General features: G+C 40.4%; 1 protein-coding gene across 1 annotated transcript; it reads right to left on the reverse strand.

Annotated features, from left to right (window-relative positions):
- Window positions 1-9,159: 9,159 nt before the first annotated feature.
- Window positions 9,160-12,874, reverse strand: LOC114823353 (transcription factor bHLH95-like). The gene is made up of 3 exons (XM_070821760.1): window positions 12,455-12,874; window positions 11,311-11,778; window positions 9,160-9,521 (listed from the first exon to the last, which is right to left on the reverse strand). The coding sequence occupies exons 1-3, from the start codon at window positions 12,872-12,874 to the stop codon at window positions 9,423-9,425; spliced, it is 987 nt and encodes a 328-aa protein (XP_070677861.1). The 3' UTR covers window positions 9,160-9,422.
- Window positions 12,875-17,049: the final 4,175 nt, after the last annotated feature.

Here is a 17,049-nt window from a genome sequence, read left to right on the forward strand (position 1 = left end):
TATGTGGCCTACATCACAACATATTAAAGATTGCTGGGACACAAAATTCCCTACCCTTTCACATCAAAAATGCATGGTTCTATGGAATTTTGTGGGCAATGGTTCAAAAGAATGCTTTGCACTTTATGTAACCAATTCCATAAACTGCATAGCAAGTAACACAACACTTTAAAAATCAGTGTGAATGTAAGGGGTTGTTCTGCACTAGGCAAGTCATATACGTGCTAACCTGTTATCATTTCACAAGATTGTGCGATTGTATAGGTTTATGTGGTTAACTGCTCGAAGGGTGTATCGTAGGTATTCTTCCAGAAACTGTAGGCTACTCATTGAGTTGGCAATGGCTTTAGGTTCTAGGGATCTTCCAAAATCCATAGGCTGCTCGTTGAATTGGTAGCAACTTTAGGTTCCTATGTACCTTCCAGAAACCATAGGCTGCTTGTTGAATAGGCAGTGACTTTAGGTTCCTAGGGATTTTCCAAATACCGTAGGCTGCTCATTGAATTGGTAGCGACTTTAGGTATCCAGGGATATGCAAAGATCGCTAGTTGGTCACATCGCTAATTGGTCACATACAAGATGCTCAACTACTTACTCTAGCTGGCCACATAAAGGATGCTCAACCGACTGAACCCTGTGTGTGTAGCCGAAGCTAGAATTTCGTATCCTCGTAAAGATCACCTATGTATTGCACCAGAGATGCTTAGCTACGAATGCTAGCTAGACACATCGCGGATACTCAAAAGGGATGTTCCTTTAACGGGTAGGAGGAATATTATTTCGTAACACGAATATCACTAGTTGGTCACATACAAGATGCTCAGCCGGGGGTTGCCAGTAGTTGGTCACATCAAGGATGCTTAACTACGGTCCATCTTTGTGGACAACAATCCAAAGGGCGAGCTACGTTGCGTGCCTTCTTTGTCTCTGACGCTTAGGTCCAAGCGGATTAAGCCAAAGGCCTAAAATCTTTCAATCTAGCTAAGCCTTGAAAAAGATCATTATGGCTACTTCTAGGGATGCCGACGTAAGCCATCGTGCTCTAGTTACAGCAGGGCAGCCCAACACATCCATGTCTGGATATTCGGAGTGTGTAGTTTGGAGAGCATAATTCGTCCCTGGGGTGTAATTCTTACGATAGGTCTTTGATTGGGCGCAATCTTCAATAAGAACAGGAGTAAGTTGTTGCATATACATAATAGAGCCAAGTGATGAATAACTTAGGAAATCTTCATTAAAAAAATGAGAGGAATGATATTGAACTTAGTTGAAAGGTAAAAACTGCGTAACAACTAGATATTCCTTAACTTGCGAGGTAGTGCTCGTTGAGCTGATTGCGAAGTAGTGCTCAGGAAAAAGTAGGAGGTTATGCGTAGTACTTATGCAGGTTGTAGGCATTCCACTACTTGTCAATCTCTTTGTCGTTCATGATGGTGAGTGTGTAACTACCCTTGCCGCCTACTCTGTTAACCCTATATGGATCTTCCCAAATAAGATTCATCTTTTTTTACCCTTCTTTTCGGCAATGATGAATGCTTTTCTTAGGACCAAATCTCCAGGTTGAAACTGCCAGATTTTTGCCCGTTTGTTGTAGTTAGAAAGAAGCTGTTGTTGGTAGGCTGCAATGCAGGTGAAGACCTTCTCGAATTCCTCCTTAGCCAGATCTAGATTTGTGGCCATCTTCTTTCTGTTCTGCTCCAAAATTGATAGTATGGTGTTGATGTTAGACATAATGACATTGGGAGGAATGATTGCTTTTAAACTGAATGCCAATGAGAAAGAAGCTTCACCGATTGCTTGTCATTTGGTTATGCGATACGCCCATAGGACGCCACGAAGTTCGTCTGGCCATTTTCCTTGCTTATCTATGAGGGATTTCTTGATGCAGTCTAGGATTTTCTTGTTAGATGCCTCCGCTTACCCATTACCTTAGGGATATCAAGGTGTAAACATGTGCTCCTTGATGCCATATTTTTGGAAAAACTTCTCCAAGTCTTTGCGAATTGTGGACAGTTATCGGAGACGATAGATTGTAGGATGCCAAATTGGTAGATAATGTTCCTCCATATGAAGCGCTCTATGCCTGATTAAGGGTTTCTACCCATTTGGTGAAGTAGTCGGTAGCCACGATCATCATGCCCTTGCCCCTAGTAGTGGGTAGCATGGGCCCTACCAGGTCGATTGCCTATTGTATGAATAGCCATGAGTTTGTTTGTGAATGGTGATCCTTGGCAGGCAATGCTGGTACAGGCTTGAAGGGTTGGTAGTTGTCACACTTTTGAACAAATTCCTTAGTATCTTGATGCACGGTGGTCTAGTAGTAGCTGTCGTTGAAGACCTTCTGTGCTAAGGATCGACCTCCTGAGTGGTTTCCATAAACTTCTTCGTGGATCGAGCTTAGAACTTTCAAGTCTTCAGGAGACGCTAGGCAGCGGAGATGTGGGCCGGAAAATAATCTTCATATGAGAATGACGTTCCACATATAGTAGCGTGCCGTCTTTATTTGGAGCTTCCTAGCTTCTAATCTTTCTACAGAGAATGTCACATTAACTAAATAGTTGATGATGAGGTCTTGCTAGCTTGAGGTTGTGTTGCTTGTAACATCTCGGCTGCCAAGTTTTTCTTCTATGCTTGGCTTTCCCAAATACTTAATCAGGATAAAGTGTTTGAATTAGTAGTCCAAAGCAGAGCTTAAGGCTGCCAAGGCGTCTACGTGAGCGTTGTCTGCCTGTGGCACTTGTGTGAAAATGTAAGTCTGAAATGCCTCAAGCTGCTTTCATACCTTCTCTAGGTATAGTGCCATCCTTGGATGCTTTGTTGCATACTTCTCAGTAATCTGGCTAGTGATGAGCTGAGAATCGGAATAGATTGCGAGCTTCTTGACTGCCAAATCTTGTGCCATTCGGAGGCGAACTAAGCCTGCTCTAGAGCCCTTGTAGTTTGATGAACCGTCGACGTGCAGGCGCAAAAAGTCTTTGTCAGAAAGGGTTGATGTAGCCAGGGCATGCCCGACTGCTTCGGGGACGCTTTTGGGTTGTGTTGTTGCGTCTTCTAGGCTGGGAATGAACTCTCCTATGAATTCTGCCAAGGATTGAGCTTTTATCATCGTGCAAGGTCGGTAAACCAAGTTATATTAGCCGAGTTCCATCGCCTACTATATCACTTGTTGAGAAGCATCTAGATCATGTAGGATAGATCGTAGGGAATATTGAGTCATGACGACTATCGTATGCTCCTGAAAGTATGGTCTGAGTTTTCGAGCTGTAACAATTAGCGCCAAAATTAACTTTTCAATCCTCGAGTATCTTGTTTCCGCATCGAGAAGAGTTTTAGAAGTGTAGAATACTGGCAGTTGGACCTTCAACTCTTCTCGTATGAAAGTAGAGCTTACTGCTACATCTGAGACTGCCAAGTAAATGCATAATTCCCCGGTTGCTTCCGGCTTGGATGGTAACAGAGGTGATGTCAAGTATCTCTTCAAGTCTTGAAATGCTTTCTTGTACTCATCGTCCCACTTGTCTCTCTGTGCCTTCTTAATGGCCTTGAAAAAAAAGCTTGTATCGATCAGTTAAGTAAGAGAAGAAACGGTTGAGCATGGCTGCTCATCCGGTTAGACTTTGGATCTCCTTCAAAGTAGTTGGGGATTTTTTCTCAAAGATTGCTTTGATCTGGTAGGATGCGCCTTGATTTCTCGTTAGGTTACAATGTACCCTAAGAATCAGCCTGAGGAGACTCCAAATGTGCATTTGGCAAGGTTAAGCTTCATCTTGTACTCTTTAAGGATACTGAATGTCTCTTCCAAGTTTCTGAGGTGGTCTAACCACTGCTTTCCTTTTACCATGATGTCGTCGACGTAGACCTCTATGATAACCCCAATCTGCTTCTTGAACATTATGTTTACTAACCTTTGATAGGTAGCTCCTACGTTCTTGAGGCAAAAAAGCATAACCTTGTAGCAGTAGGTGCCTCGCTCGATCACAAACACAGTTTTCTCTTTATCAGGCTCAAACATGGCGATCCGATTGTAGCTGGAATATGCATCCAAGAAGCTAAGTAGCTGGTTCCCACGGTTGAGTACACCAGTAAGTCAATTTAGGGACTGGGAACGGATCTTTCGGGTAAGCCTAGTTGAGGTCGGTGTAGTCTACGCATACTCTCCACTTGCATTTCTCTTTCTTCATTACCAACATGACGTTGGCAAACTATGCTGAATGCACCACTTCCTCGATGAATATGGCTTCCAATAGCTTGTCTATCTCTACCTCAATAATCGTTACTCATTCTGGAGCGAGCTGTCTTTTCTTTTGGATCACTGGTTTAGCAGCAGGGTCGACATGTAGCTTGTGGCAAGTTATCTTGGGATCAATGCTAGGCATGTCGGAAGGTAACCATGCAAAGGCGTCATGGTTTACCCTAATGAAGGCCGTGAGTTTTCCTTTTCCTTTTGGCTCAATCGTGAGCCGATTCTAGCCATCTTCTCCGGCTACTCGGGATCAAGAATCATGTATTCGGTGTCCTCTTCTAGCTTTCATCCTTTTTTTTCTCTCTCTGTGTGCCATCTTGATCCGCCTTCTATAATTCTTATTTGGTTGTAGGCTTGTTCTATTTAACATCGGTAGCTCCTATAGGGGTGAATGACTTCTTCTTTGACTCATTCATTACATTGTGCATCATCGGGATGTGGCTTGGTCAGACTTGATCTCTCTGACACCTTATTCCGAGGTGCAGAATTAGATTTTCTAGTACTCGATGGAGGTTACGAAGCCTAGTTTCACTAGCTAGGGTCTTCCCAGAATCCCGTTATAGGTAGACGGGTCGCTGACTATAATGAACGTCTGCTTTGAGACTACTGCCAGTGTTCTCACATCTAGTGTTATGTTGTCAATAGCAGTTGAGGTTTATTCGTTGAATCCGGTGAGTACCCCTACTCGGCGTATTATCGTGCTTTCTAGGCCCATTTTCTGAATAACGGATAGTTGAAGTAGATTTACTGTGCTTCCATTGTCCACCATCACTCTGTCGACTATAGCATGTGCCCCAGTTGAATGGACACTACCAGAGTATCATTGTGTGAGAAGTCAACTCCCTCGGCATGTTGCTTGGTAAAACCAACAATGGGCCCAGGTTTGGAGTTAGCTATAACCTGTTGGATCTTCCTCTTCTTGGAGTTGTTTGTGGCCCCCAAGTATTCGGACTCGGCAAAGATGCCGTTGATTCTGATGGTCTGGGCAAATGGTTCTTTGTCTGCATCTGCGTTCCTCCTAGGCTACATAGCTGGCTTGTCCAGGTATCTATCGCATTTACCCTCATTCACCAGCTTCTTTAGATAGTCCCTCTGGGTATAACAGGTGTCGGTCGTGCGACCAGGACCTCGGTGGAATGCGCAGTACTTAGTGTGATCCAACTTTGAAGTGTTTCCTTTGGATTATCTTGGCAGCTTGAACTAAGGCTCACTTTTGGGGTCGTGAAGGATCTAGTTGATTGGGATTGAGAACTTAGTATAGTTCTTGGTGGCCTGACTTCTTCTTGCTAGGAACCGGTCTCTGTGCTTGGCCCCCTTCTTGCCTCGATCGTTGGACGATTTCTTGTCCACCTTCTTCTGAGCTATCTCAGACTTCTTCTAAGGCTGCTCAGGTGCCTTGTTTGCTCGCTGGGCTTCATCCCAATGTGTATGCTTCTCTGCTAAAACGAACGAGTCTGCTAGAGTCAGGTATTCCTTCATGATCAATTCTTCGAATAAGGGATGATCTGCTTGGAGTCCCTTTTAGAAGGCTACGCTGGTGATTGAGTCGCTGCAACCGACTATCTTTACCTTTTCCGACCTTAAACCTCTTGACATAGTCGCGGAGTGACTCCTTTGAATTCTTCTTGATGTTGAAGAGATGATCGGACTTCTTCTTGATCAAGCGGTAGGATGAGTATTCCTTAGTGAAAACTACCGAAAGCTTGTCGAAACTCCAGATAAACTAAGGAGGCAGGGTATGGAACCAATCTTGCTCCTCGCCCTGCAAAGTAGTGGCGAATATCTTGCACATTAAAGCTTCATTGGCTCTATAAAGGATCATCGCGCTACATTAATGCTTTAAGTTCATTTTCGGGACTTCGTCTCCCTCCGTCTGCTCGATTTCGTTTGCGAAAAGTGATATGCCCATGTGTGCCACGTCCCTATGAAGGGCCTCGTCTGTAGTCTCGATGAGTTTGAATTCGTGCAATCACTTATTTAAGAGCCTCTTTACTTCTTCTTGAATTTGCCTTTGCCCGGGTAGTGGGGCTTCTGGCTGCCCCTGGTTTTGACCTGTTAGTCTCAGCTGCTCTTCCATATGCTCGGCTTATCTATGCTGCAAATGCACGCATATGGTATGTTCCTGGCAAGCGAGAGGATTACTCGTGTGCTAAGATAAGAGTATATATGCTATCTCGGAGGCCCAAGTGGGAGTGTACACTGCCAGAATGCTCGGTTCATGGCTGGTCGAAAGGCTGCTTGTTGGGATGCTGCTGAAGAGAAATGTCATCACCTGCCCTTGTCCTACTTCGAGACACCTCATCTGGGCACGCTGCATCTCGGTGCACCACAGAAGCTGATTCACCAAGGTAGTCTGTTGTGCAAGGGTGCTTGTCAGTTCGGCGACCTGTCAGGATAAATGTTGTTGGCCATTTGGAGTGAAAGAGCTGGGACGATAAATGTTTTCTTGAGTAATAGAAGTGTAATGGACTCTGGGTGCAAAGCTCGAGCCAGGATAGGTTAGATCTACAACAAGGTGGGGTGAAAATACCTTAGTTTAACCGTCAGCCTCGAAATCTAGATTTGGTTGGTTGAATTGGTCTGGGACCATACTGGACCTTCTGGAGGGCTACATGAGCAAGTTGAGCGCACGGGCATTAGGCCGCCTCGGTTGGCGTGGTTTGGGCTCCTCAGTCTGGGCAGCTCACGTCCAAGTGAAGGTGGCAGGCGCCAAAGGTTGCTGTTGAGGGCGAGTAGCTGCTTGGGTCTGCGCCTGCTGACTACATGTGCCATAAGCCTCATGCCCTAGGGTTTCCTCGCGTTAAGTGGAGGCTGCCTCGTTCGCCACTACAGCGGCGGCAACTGTTGTTGGCATGGCCACAGTGCCTCGTGATGGCAAAAGTGCAGTCCTTGTCATGGTAAGCCTCGATGAGTGATGGCATGGAGCCACGTTGCAATCTCCATCGGTTGGTCCATGTCCTTCAACGTAAGGGGTCCCATTGGTTATAGTTTCTGAATTTCCTTCTATCATAGTCATAGATATACGAACGAAGGAAGTTAAAAGTGAGAGTCTTCTTCGAGTATTCGGATCAGAGCTCTCAATGAAAGCACCAATTTGTGGATGCAAATTTCTGCCGTCTCTTCCTTTGATGAAAATGCACCTGTAAAATAATAACACCTAAGATTAAGGTCAAAAGCCTCATGCGCCTACGATAAATGGGGGGGGGGGGGGGAGGGGTGGGGGCTTTGGCCAAAGAATCTTCGATGCCAAAGTTAGAATTCTAAAAAAAAAATGTATTTGAGTGTTTGTGGGAAGTAAAAAGGCTCTTTAGGGGCAGGTAAAACTTACTGAATTTTAAAGATAAATGGAGTATTTATAGGAGAAAAGGTCGTCTAGGGTTTAGGGGCGGCCGACCCTATGTGGTATTTTAGATGAGAATATTCCAAGATATTTGTGTAAATAAATATCTTGAAATAATTAGGTAAATATCCTAAATAAATAGAATTAGGATAACTTACTTGAAAGAGGTCTTCTCTTATTAGAAATGTATTTATGATAAGAATAAGTGATTATTCTGTCATAAATACCTTTGACTTTTTCTATAGGCGAAGGTGCCTTGAGCAGCTATTGATCTCTGCTTGCTCTACCTTAGCTGAGCGTGGTGAATGAGACTGCTCCCTGCTTATTTAATACAGGCAATCTTGTATTTTTTGAGAAATAATCTGTGTCAGCTCTATGATTTTTAGGATTATTTATGGCTCCACATTGGTCTTTTCCAGATCATGCCATTTTTTGAATTCCTACAACCAAGCTTGTGTTTCGCAATGAATGTCCAAGGAGTTGAAAGCCGAGCCTCTCGACAAAAAGGAGTTTCGCTTTTTCCAGATGCTCCAGGAAAGTACCAGCACCAGGTCGAAACCTTGACAAAGACCCTGCCAAAGCATACCATACCAGCACTCTCCCATGTCTATCGCCCCAAATCCTAATCCGCAGCGGGCTACAGAACCAAAAGTAGCTGACCTCGGGCAATCCCTACGTACATGCTCCACTGTTTCTGCTCCCCCATCATAAAATAAACACGACTCATCCGTAATCATTTTCCGTTTTCTCAGGTTATCCCTAGTTGGAAGCGCATTCATGCAACTTCTCCCCACAGAAGATGCTACTGATTACCTCCATGTTCAGGGCAACACCACCATCATCCTCGATTAAGTTATTCACTATGATAGAATATATGATCCAACCCCGCAGGGATAGGTCTAAGTACTTTGAAAAAGTTCTTCCTAGGCAACCAACTATCGCCCCAAACCTTTATATATGAGCCATACCCCACCCACCATCATGCTGCTAAACGAATAACCTTGCAAGCCTTCGCAATGCTTCTCCAACAGAATGAGGAATTTGTCTTCACCAGGGCCTACCAAAAATCAGTATTTGGATAGTATCGAGCTTTGAACAACTGAGAAGCAAGTGACTTGGGTTGTTGTATAAGTCTCCATCCTTGTTTAGCGAGCAACGCTAGGTTGAACGCATAAAGATCTTTGAACCCTAATCTGCGCTCACTCTTGGATTTACACATTTTACGTCAACTAAACCAATGAATCTTTCTCTTACCTTGTTCTCCTCCCCACCAAAACTGAGCTACAATTTGATTCAATTCTTCACATAGCATCTTAGGTAACAAAAAAAGTTTGCATGGTACAAAGTGGCACAGCTTGAACCACGGTTTTGATCAAAAGCTCCTTCCCTTTCCTTTAGTTAAGAGCCCTAATCAACCCAATTTGAACAGCCAGATTCCATGTCATCATCAATTCCGACCTTCGATTAGTTGGTCTGGTCTGGCTGACTGGCAAGTCAAATTAACCCTAAAGTTTATTCAAGGTAGAACAAAATATATAATTCACTACCCCAACCAAACTTGATCTGTTTAGAAAAATTTCCCAATGAACATCATTCATGACAATAAAGACTTAAAAACCCATAATTTGTTCAAAAGATCCTTACCATGCATTCATACGAACAGAAAAAAAGGGCAAATAAAAACCGACAGTCGACCAGAAAAAAAAAAAGACAGACAAGTTTCATGTACATCGCCATAGCAAGCTAAGTACGACGCTGTACTAGTCTTCGAAAAAACTTAAAACTACCAACGATTTGAGATGCAACTTTTGGGGACTTGAGTTTCCAGCCGAGGTTTGATCAACAACCTTCGACCACTAGCATTATCTCTGCTACTGCTTGTCTGAAAATTTCCACTGCAGGAAACACCTCAAAAAACTGATCTGGAGCTCCCCTTGCCTGCGAAGCGACACAGTAATTAAGTATAACTGCAACATTTAATGTTGAAATGAAATTCAATCAGAGAAAAACTTCTGTGGTGCGGACGCAAACAGGTGCTGCCGTGTGCTAGGCTTCCCACAAGAATAGCACATGACCCGTAAATGGACAATTCGTCCGTCTCACCTAAGTTTTTCTCAATTCAATTATTAAAAGAGATATAGTAAGCATTCATATCATATAAAGGGTCCAATGAGGCTCTCTATAGCTAGGAGGGCTACGCTATTATATAGGCATAAGTTTGCAATGAAACTAAAAGCAGTGATAAAAGCTTCACAGATCTAACGTTCTTAGCAAACTCAACAATTGATGTATGGAAATAAAAGGAGAGACTTCAATGGACAGACAGAACTAGCACTCGGCTTGTCACAATAGTAGCATGGGACTCATAACATTCTGTAAATCCAAAACCAGGTTATGTGAGGGGCGGATGCGAGACGCACCCATCCTAATAAAGGTTTTTCTCAATTCAATTAATGATATCTGTGTCTATGCAGTCATGTAATGAACAATACCATATTACTCTATATTGCAAGCAATAAGATAGGAATGAATTCAATGATATTTCCACCTAAAGCAGAACTACACAAAACAAGTTTTCTTCAACAATCTTCTAAATTCTCTTTAATATCATGGTGTCTCTAGCTAGTTGTTTTTTCTATGTAGTTCGCATCTTGTACTGAAATTTCACACCATGTTGCGATCGAACTACTGAATGCTGCCAACTTATAACCTAGTAAGGTTAATGCTAATAGGTACCATATAGTATGGTGTCTCTATAGGTATATGTGTTAGTGTTTATGACAATGGAAGAAGGAGGAATGCACTAAGAATGTAAATGGCTGCTATTCTCTCTGCAAGTCGCAGAGGAGCTTTGTAAAAGTATATATCTCTCTCTTTTTTCTTCACACACAACGTGCAAAAGAAATAAAACAGTTAACAAAGCTTAGCTGGATCTTTCCTTCTAGTTAAAATGATCACAGCCACTCATCTAGCAATAGCTAGGATCATCACACATGGCACTCATGGCCTTACATATTTTGATCTTACACTTGGCAATTTCTAAGCACAAGTGGATACACAATTAAAGACAGGATTATTCTCAAATACTAATCAGCTCATGGCTTATAGTTCAACAATATGTACGTCTTTCTTTCGTGTTAACTAATAAAATTTAGTATTTTCTTGATTTGTTACAAATTAATAAGGAGGCTTAAAGGCTAAATAGTGAGGAGGGTAAGAGTCTAACTCGTTGTAAGTGTGTGGGCATATGCTCTACCAATGGAACTATGGTTTGTAGGTACATAATTCGCAAGAGGTCTAGCCCTGAGGAAAACTTGCGTACTCCGCTCATAGGCGTAACCAGCTGGTTTTTGTACAAAGCCGGATCTCATCCCATTTTATGTAATTTCCTCTTTTATAATTATTACTTTTTTTAATGGAATCCTAATCCAACACAACTATCATCCTAGCCCATCTTCATCCAATCTCACTCCGTCCCAAGCTAAGAACCTAGTTCCGCCACTGATCTCCTATAGAGTACATTTGCTTCTCACGTGATGCGAGAGGCGACTCAAACGGTGTACACAATGGGTTCAGACATTTTTGGCTGGAACAAAGTCATGCAAAAATTTTCAATAGCACTTTAATTAAATTTCTGCAAATGTAGACATTTTGCTTATATATTAACTAGCATTATAGAGTAGCACAATCATAATGATATAGAATTTAACAAAAATCTTATACTTACGTGAGTATGAATCATGTACATGCTACGATTGGAGTCCGAGGTAATATGAGCTGATATCACACCAATGTTATATTTCTCCAAAAGGAAGCATATAGCGGTAAAGAGACTGGGCTTCTTTGGAGTGCACACACTAATATGTGCTTCTTCGCCGCAGATGTTGGCTACGACATTGGGTGAAGTCCAAGTTTGAAAGCTTATAGAAGCAAAATGCGAGGCTGAGAATGAATTGGATGGGTTGCTTGTTGGGGTAGTACTAGCAGTGGCCAAGTTACTGGACCCATGATTAGCAAGGAATGCCTCTCTCGAACTGAATGCGACATCTTGTGTGTTAATTGATGGGTCTAGGTCCAGGTTGATGGTTGTGACACCTTGGAGCCTTTCCAGCTTTTGTTTTTGTAGCTTTTGGAGAGTCTGCTGTAGGGTTTTGACGTAGCTCACTGCCTCATCTACGATGGTGGATTTGTCAGCCTGTAATAATATATATGTAATCAGATACTATTAGTTGTCTTATAAAAACAAAAAGAAGAAAGTAGATCTATAGTTGTTCTTGCTCTTCAGATCTATACTTTTCCAAATCTTAAAAAATTAGATGCCCTAAAGTAATCATATGAAATTAGCGAATTGGTGTATATAAGAACTCACACTGTCTGAGATTAATTAGTGTGTGCCCAAACATTTAATTTGAATTGCATGTTTCAGAATTCAGCTAGATGGGTTGTATATATTTACCGACTCCATCTTTGGTTAGATGTTAATTTGATATATGTCATGGCTGACAAACCCTTACCTTTCTAGAGAAACCCCTTTTTTTTTTGTTTTGACATAAAAGTTATATCCGTTTCAACAAAATCAGTAATTAAAACATGTACAATTCTCCTCAAAAGCTATGGAAGAAGGAGAGAAAGGGAGAAACACAGAAGGGAATAAAAAAAGAAGGAAAGCTTTTCTCATTAACTGCCCATTATTTGCAAAAAGGCGAACCAAAGCTTTGATTCACCTAAAGAGAAACGCAAGTAGAAAGGCTAGTCTCTTTTTAAGAGAGAGAGAGAGACACAGAGAGAGAGAGAGAGAGGGGCGAGAGACATGCAAATGAACAAGGCTCAGTAGTAACCCTTAATCAACTTTAAATGGTTAATTGTATTACCTTAGCTGGAAGCTGAGGAAGCAAAGTATGAAGGTTAGCAAACATGTTCCTCATCTTCTTCCTCCTTTCTCTCTCTGTCAATATATGCATCTCATGGTCATCTGACTCATTACCCCCTGAAACACCTTTTCCTTTATCACCAGTTCTAGTACTCCCCTTCCCCTTCGCCTTCACATTCTTGCCCACACCTCCTCCTCCTCCTTTCCGCTTCTTTCCCGCTGCAGGTGGCGGCGGCACTGTCTTTTCCTGATTATGACCTTCTGCACTAATTTCCATCACAGCTGTCTCTTGCTCCTTCCCCAAATTTTTCTCTTCATCACCACCACCACCTGAGTTGTCAGAATTAAAATACAAATTAGCCCATGACTGGTTTTCCCACAACAGACCCTCAGTGAACCCTCCTGCTTCCCCTTCAGCCATTATAGCTAGAGAGAGAGAGAGAGAGAGAGAGAGAGATTAGGAGGGGGTATGAATTATGAAAGATGGAGATGGGGCGAGGAAGCGTTTAAAAAGGTGGCAAAGCAATAGGGGGGTGTGGGTGTGTAAAAGAGATATGTTTTTGGTTGGCAAAGTATGAATCCAAAATACAATCATTTTGCCATGCCGTTACTATGCATCAAAACAAAAACGGATAGCCTAGGCTATGCGTATTCAAGGGCCCCACAAGGGCACCCACCGACCCCATCTGCCCTAATACCACCTGATACCCAAAACCAAATTACCCTCGGCCCTCAAATTAAACCCATTTTCTCATTTTGCTTTTAGGATTTTTCAACAAATCTGAGTAGGTATTGGTATAGGAACTATGTATTAACAATCCTTAGTAATTGGTATTGGTATAGGGTCTCTGAATTAGGGATACGATTTTGCTCGTACTACTTTAAAAGAATTCGCCGTTATAGTAGTTCTGTACTGGACATAACGTTTTTAAAATCATTTTACATACCTTAAAAGAAAGAATGAGAATAACGCTTTCAATATACCATAAGTGCGTTATATGTAAGTACCGTTAAGGATAACTACGTTTTATTTTATTATTGACAGAAAACAAGACAGTATATCTGGCACTGTCTGATACTCAAAACTACGTGTCTTTTTGATATCGTAGCCTCCAAAAGATACTACTAGTGATCACTTGTACTCTTTGGATTAGCATATATGAAACCACCACTTAGTTATGAGCTAATGAAGTAGTGATTAAGTTGAATACTGTATATGTCTAAACGAAATTGTGATTTTTGAAATTAAGCAACTCAACCATTGTACTACTTCCATCAAATTTTCTGTTTTCCTTTGTCAGAAAGCGGATACTTTACCGAATTTATAGGTCGGTGCTCAAGGTACGCACATAGAAATGCACTTTGTTTAATGCGTCTCTATTTTGTTCACCCGATTATCTCTATAATCAATTGGAAAAGATGTGAACGTTACAAAAGTATGTAATGATTGCGTTCGACTTATTATTAATAATATTGTAAGAGTATTAGTTTCTGTAAATAATTTGTCCAGAGACTGTTATAATAAGGGGTTTTAGGAAGCTTTATTATATATAAATCTAACCCAACAACGTAACTAAATCTAGGCGAATTTAAACAAGCCAACCTGGTCATGGTCCAACATGTGTTTTTCCTCTTGATTTTGGTTTTAGATATACAGTAAAACCTCCATATTGCCATAATGTTGGATTAAATCAATTTTATAACTTTAAGAGGGTTATTACTTAATAGAGGTGTAGTTAAAAAGAAAATTATTTTTTGACTTGTCCTTAATGAAAATTAGATGGATACAAAGAACTACTAGTGGAGCGTGTCAGTTTTCAAGATATAATATTGGAAAAAGAAAGGCATTGAATCTTAAAATCTGGTGCTTGTATGTATGTAGTGCTCTTTAATGTTTCTCTGTAAACATATGCTTGAGAAGTTGTAAACATTATGGCTGCACCAAGAAGATGTCTATGTTGACAATGTATTACGTATCTGCAGCGTGGTATCAACTCTAAAATTAACACATTATCCCAGATAATTAAGAGAAATATTTTGGTTCATCATAAACTTTTATTTGTGACATTGCATATTTTTGTATTTATTAATTGACAATTATTATTACATGGAGGTGAGATTCTTCAATAACAGACATAGAAAGATAGCTTATTACAATGCAAAGTTTATTCTTATACAAAACTAGTCCAAGTTAGACCGAAAATTTTTATGACTATAAGAATTATATTTCTATATAGATTCTTACTACAGATCTGAGGTTTTATTGTAGGTGTAATTATATAATTATATTTTAGAGTAAATAAATAATTTGGTATCCAACACAATATTCAAGAAATTTAAACTTAAAACATCTCGGTTTCAAATAAAAAGAATACCATTAAAAAGAATGCTATTAAACTGTAATAATGAGCAACATTAATATGTGCACGTTAAAAAACCCTAAACCCTGGTATTATATAAAAGTTTAGAAACCCGCCTCTACACATATGTAAGATACACAACTGAAGAACCCTAGGAACCAAAATATGAAGAATTTCTCATGGTCAGCATATCAGTGATTTCAGTGACAACGACTAACAAAGAAAAAAAACACCTGTTTCTATTTTTATTTTTATTTTTTTTGAAAGGAAAGAAGGAAAACAGAGTTTTGTTGCTTTGAAACCAGAAAGAGATTGTCGTGTAGTGCTTTTGGAATTTATAGGGATCAAAACTCTGCAACTGAAAGACAAGAGGCAGCTAAGATGTCTTACTCACGCAACACGTAAAAAGCTACAGTTGCATGCAGCAAAAAAGAACGCATCTGGATGGATGGTAGCTTCTTCTTCCATCTTGATAATGGTGATGATGATAAAGTTGAGGAAAAAAGTGTGGAAGCGTAATCATATTTAACCAGTAGAAATTGCAGAATTTGCAGAATTAGGTTACTCTGCCAAGCTGTCTCAGCCATCCATATATGATATATGCGTTATAAGTAATTATATATTATATAATAGTTAGTACTTCATTCTTCAGTCTTCAAGAACATTTAGAGCATGATTACGACGTATACAGATTAATTTTTTACGGTTTTTTTTGTTAATCATTAGAAGTAATTAAGCCAAAAGCATCTGTTTCAGTTCCATTAATTTGTTTCATCAGAGATAACCATACATAATTTGTATTGTTTTCGTAGTTGACAATCTTGCATAGTTTATACTTAGGAAAGTATGAGTCTGAACTCTCAATTTCAATTTTTTTTCATATAAAACCTAACATAATTTCTTTACTTAAATAAATTCATTGACTAAAATCCATATAAGCGAATTCATTAATTACATATTGTTTTACCCATTTTACAAATTTCAAATGCCTGAAAGATTCCTAATGCAGATGGTAAGGAGAAAGTAAATGATTTTGCCAAAAAAAAAAAGAAGATATTAATGTTAAAAATTCATTGCATATTACCATCATATTACCATCAAAGCCAAAACGGATTAATGGTCCCTATAATGATAGGGTATTCGAAAGATAACACTATTGACACACCCCGACCTAGATCAAGGCATGCTGGCCGTTACGTGAGGGTGACGTAGCCAAGTGCACAGTGCAGAAGCAAATAGAGATATAAGGAATTACGAATAAACAAAAACCAAATCAACTAGAGTACTAGATAAGATAAGGTGCAAGTGCGAGATTAAGTGTGAAATACATAACCAGAGCATAACATCCTAGATGCAGTCAAGCAGGACAAGTACAAATTATACAATACCCGAGGGTGATCCTACATGGTGATGTTCTGTCAGAACCCCCGTCAGAATCCTCGTGATCCACCAAGCACCTCTACTTAAAACCTGGAGGGGCGCAAAACAGAAAGTGTGAGTGGGCAAAAACAAAGCTTTTCAAAATCATTTCATTTCTCAAAAGTTCTAACCCCTCGCCGTAAAACCTATATAATTTTCCTAGAAAAATAGAATATATACATATCCCAAAACCATGCTCAGAAAACAATATTCATAAGTATGCCATGCCAAAGTATCTCAATGCAATGCTATAGGTAAACCAGGCAAAATATATAAATATCAAATATCGCATTAGTCAAATCTCTCTAACTCAAACTGCACTGCTAAGTATATAGCTCATAACCAATCTCAATCATATCAAATCAAATCAAATCTTGCACACGAGTCAGAACCACCTATAGTGGTTTGCATGACAAGACTAGGTGTAAAGTAAATATGCTCTAGTGTTACGATCACATGAAGGCTGTGTGAATGATCGTGGGTCACCTACGAGTCGAAACCACCTAAAGTGGTATGTACGACAAGCATGTGCACCTAACTTGGATCCAAGGTGAGCATACGGTGCGGGAGGTGAACATCACGTGAAAGACTGTGCCCTAACTCTAGGTGGGAGCACTAACACCGGGGTGCAGGTTTATGAGCTCTTAATACATTACAACATATCTCACATAACCAAAACAATCTCATACCTTTGATTTATGAACTTACCTGGCACTTACTTGTGCATTCGCAACACCAATCATGAATGTATGCAACTACTAATGCATAATTAAAATAGATAGATACTTGCATGGCATTTCCAAAACATATATTCATT

This window comes from Malus domestica, chromosome 05, assembly GCF_042453785.1.
Source record: "Malus domestica chromosome 05, GDT2T_hap1".
In the NCBI taxonomy this organism is placed as follows: Eukaryota; Viridiplantae; Streptophyta; class Magnoliopsida; order Rosales; family Rosaceae; genus Malus; species Malus domestica.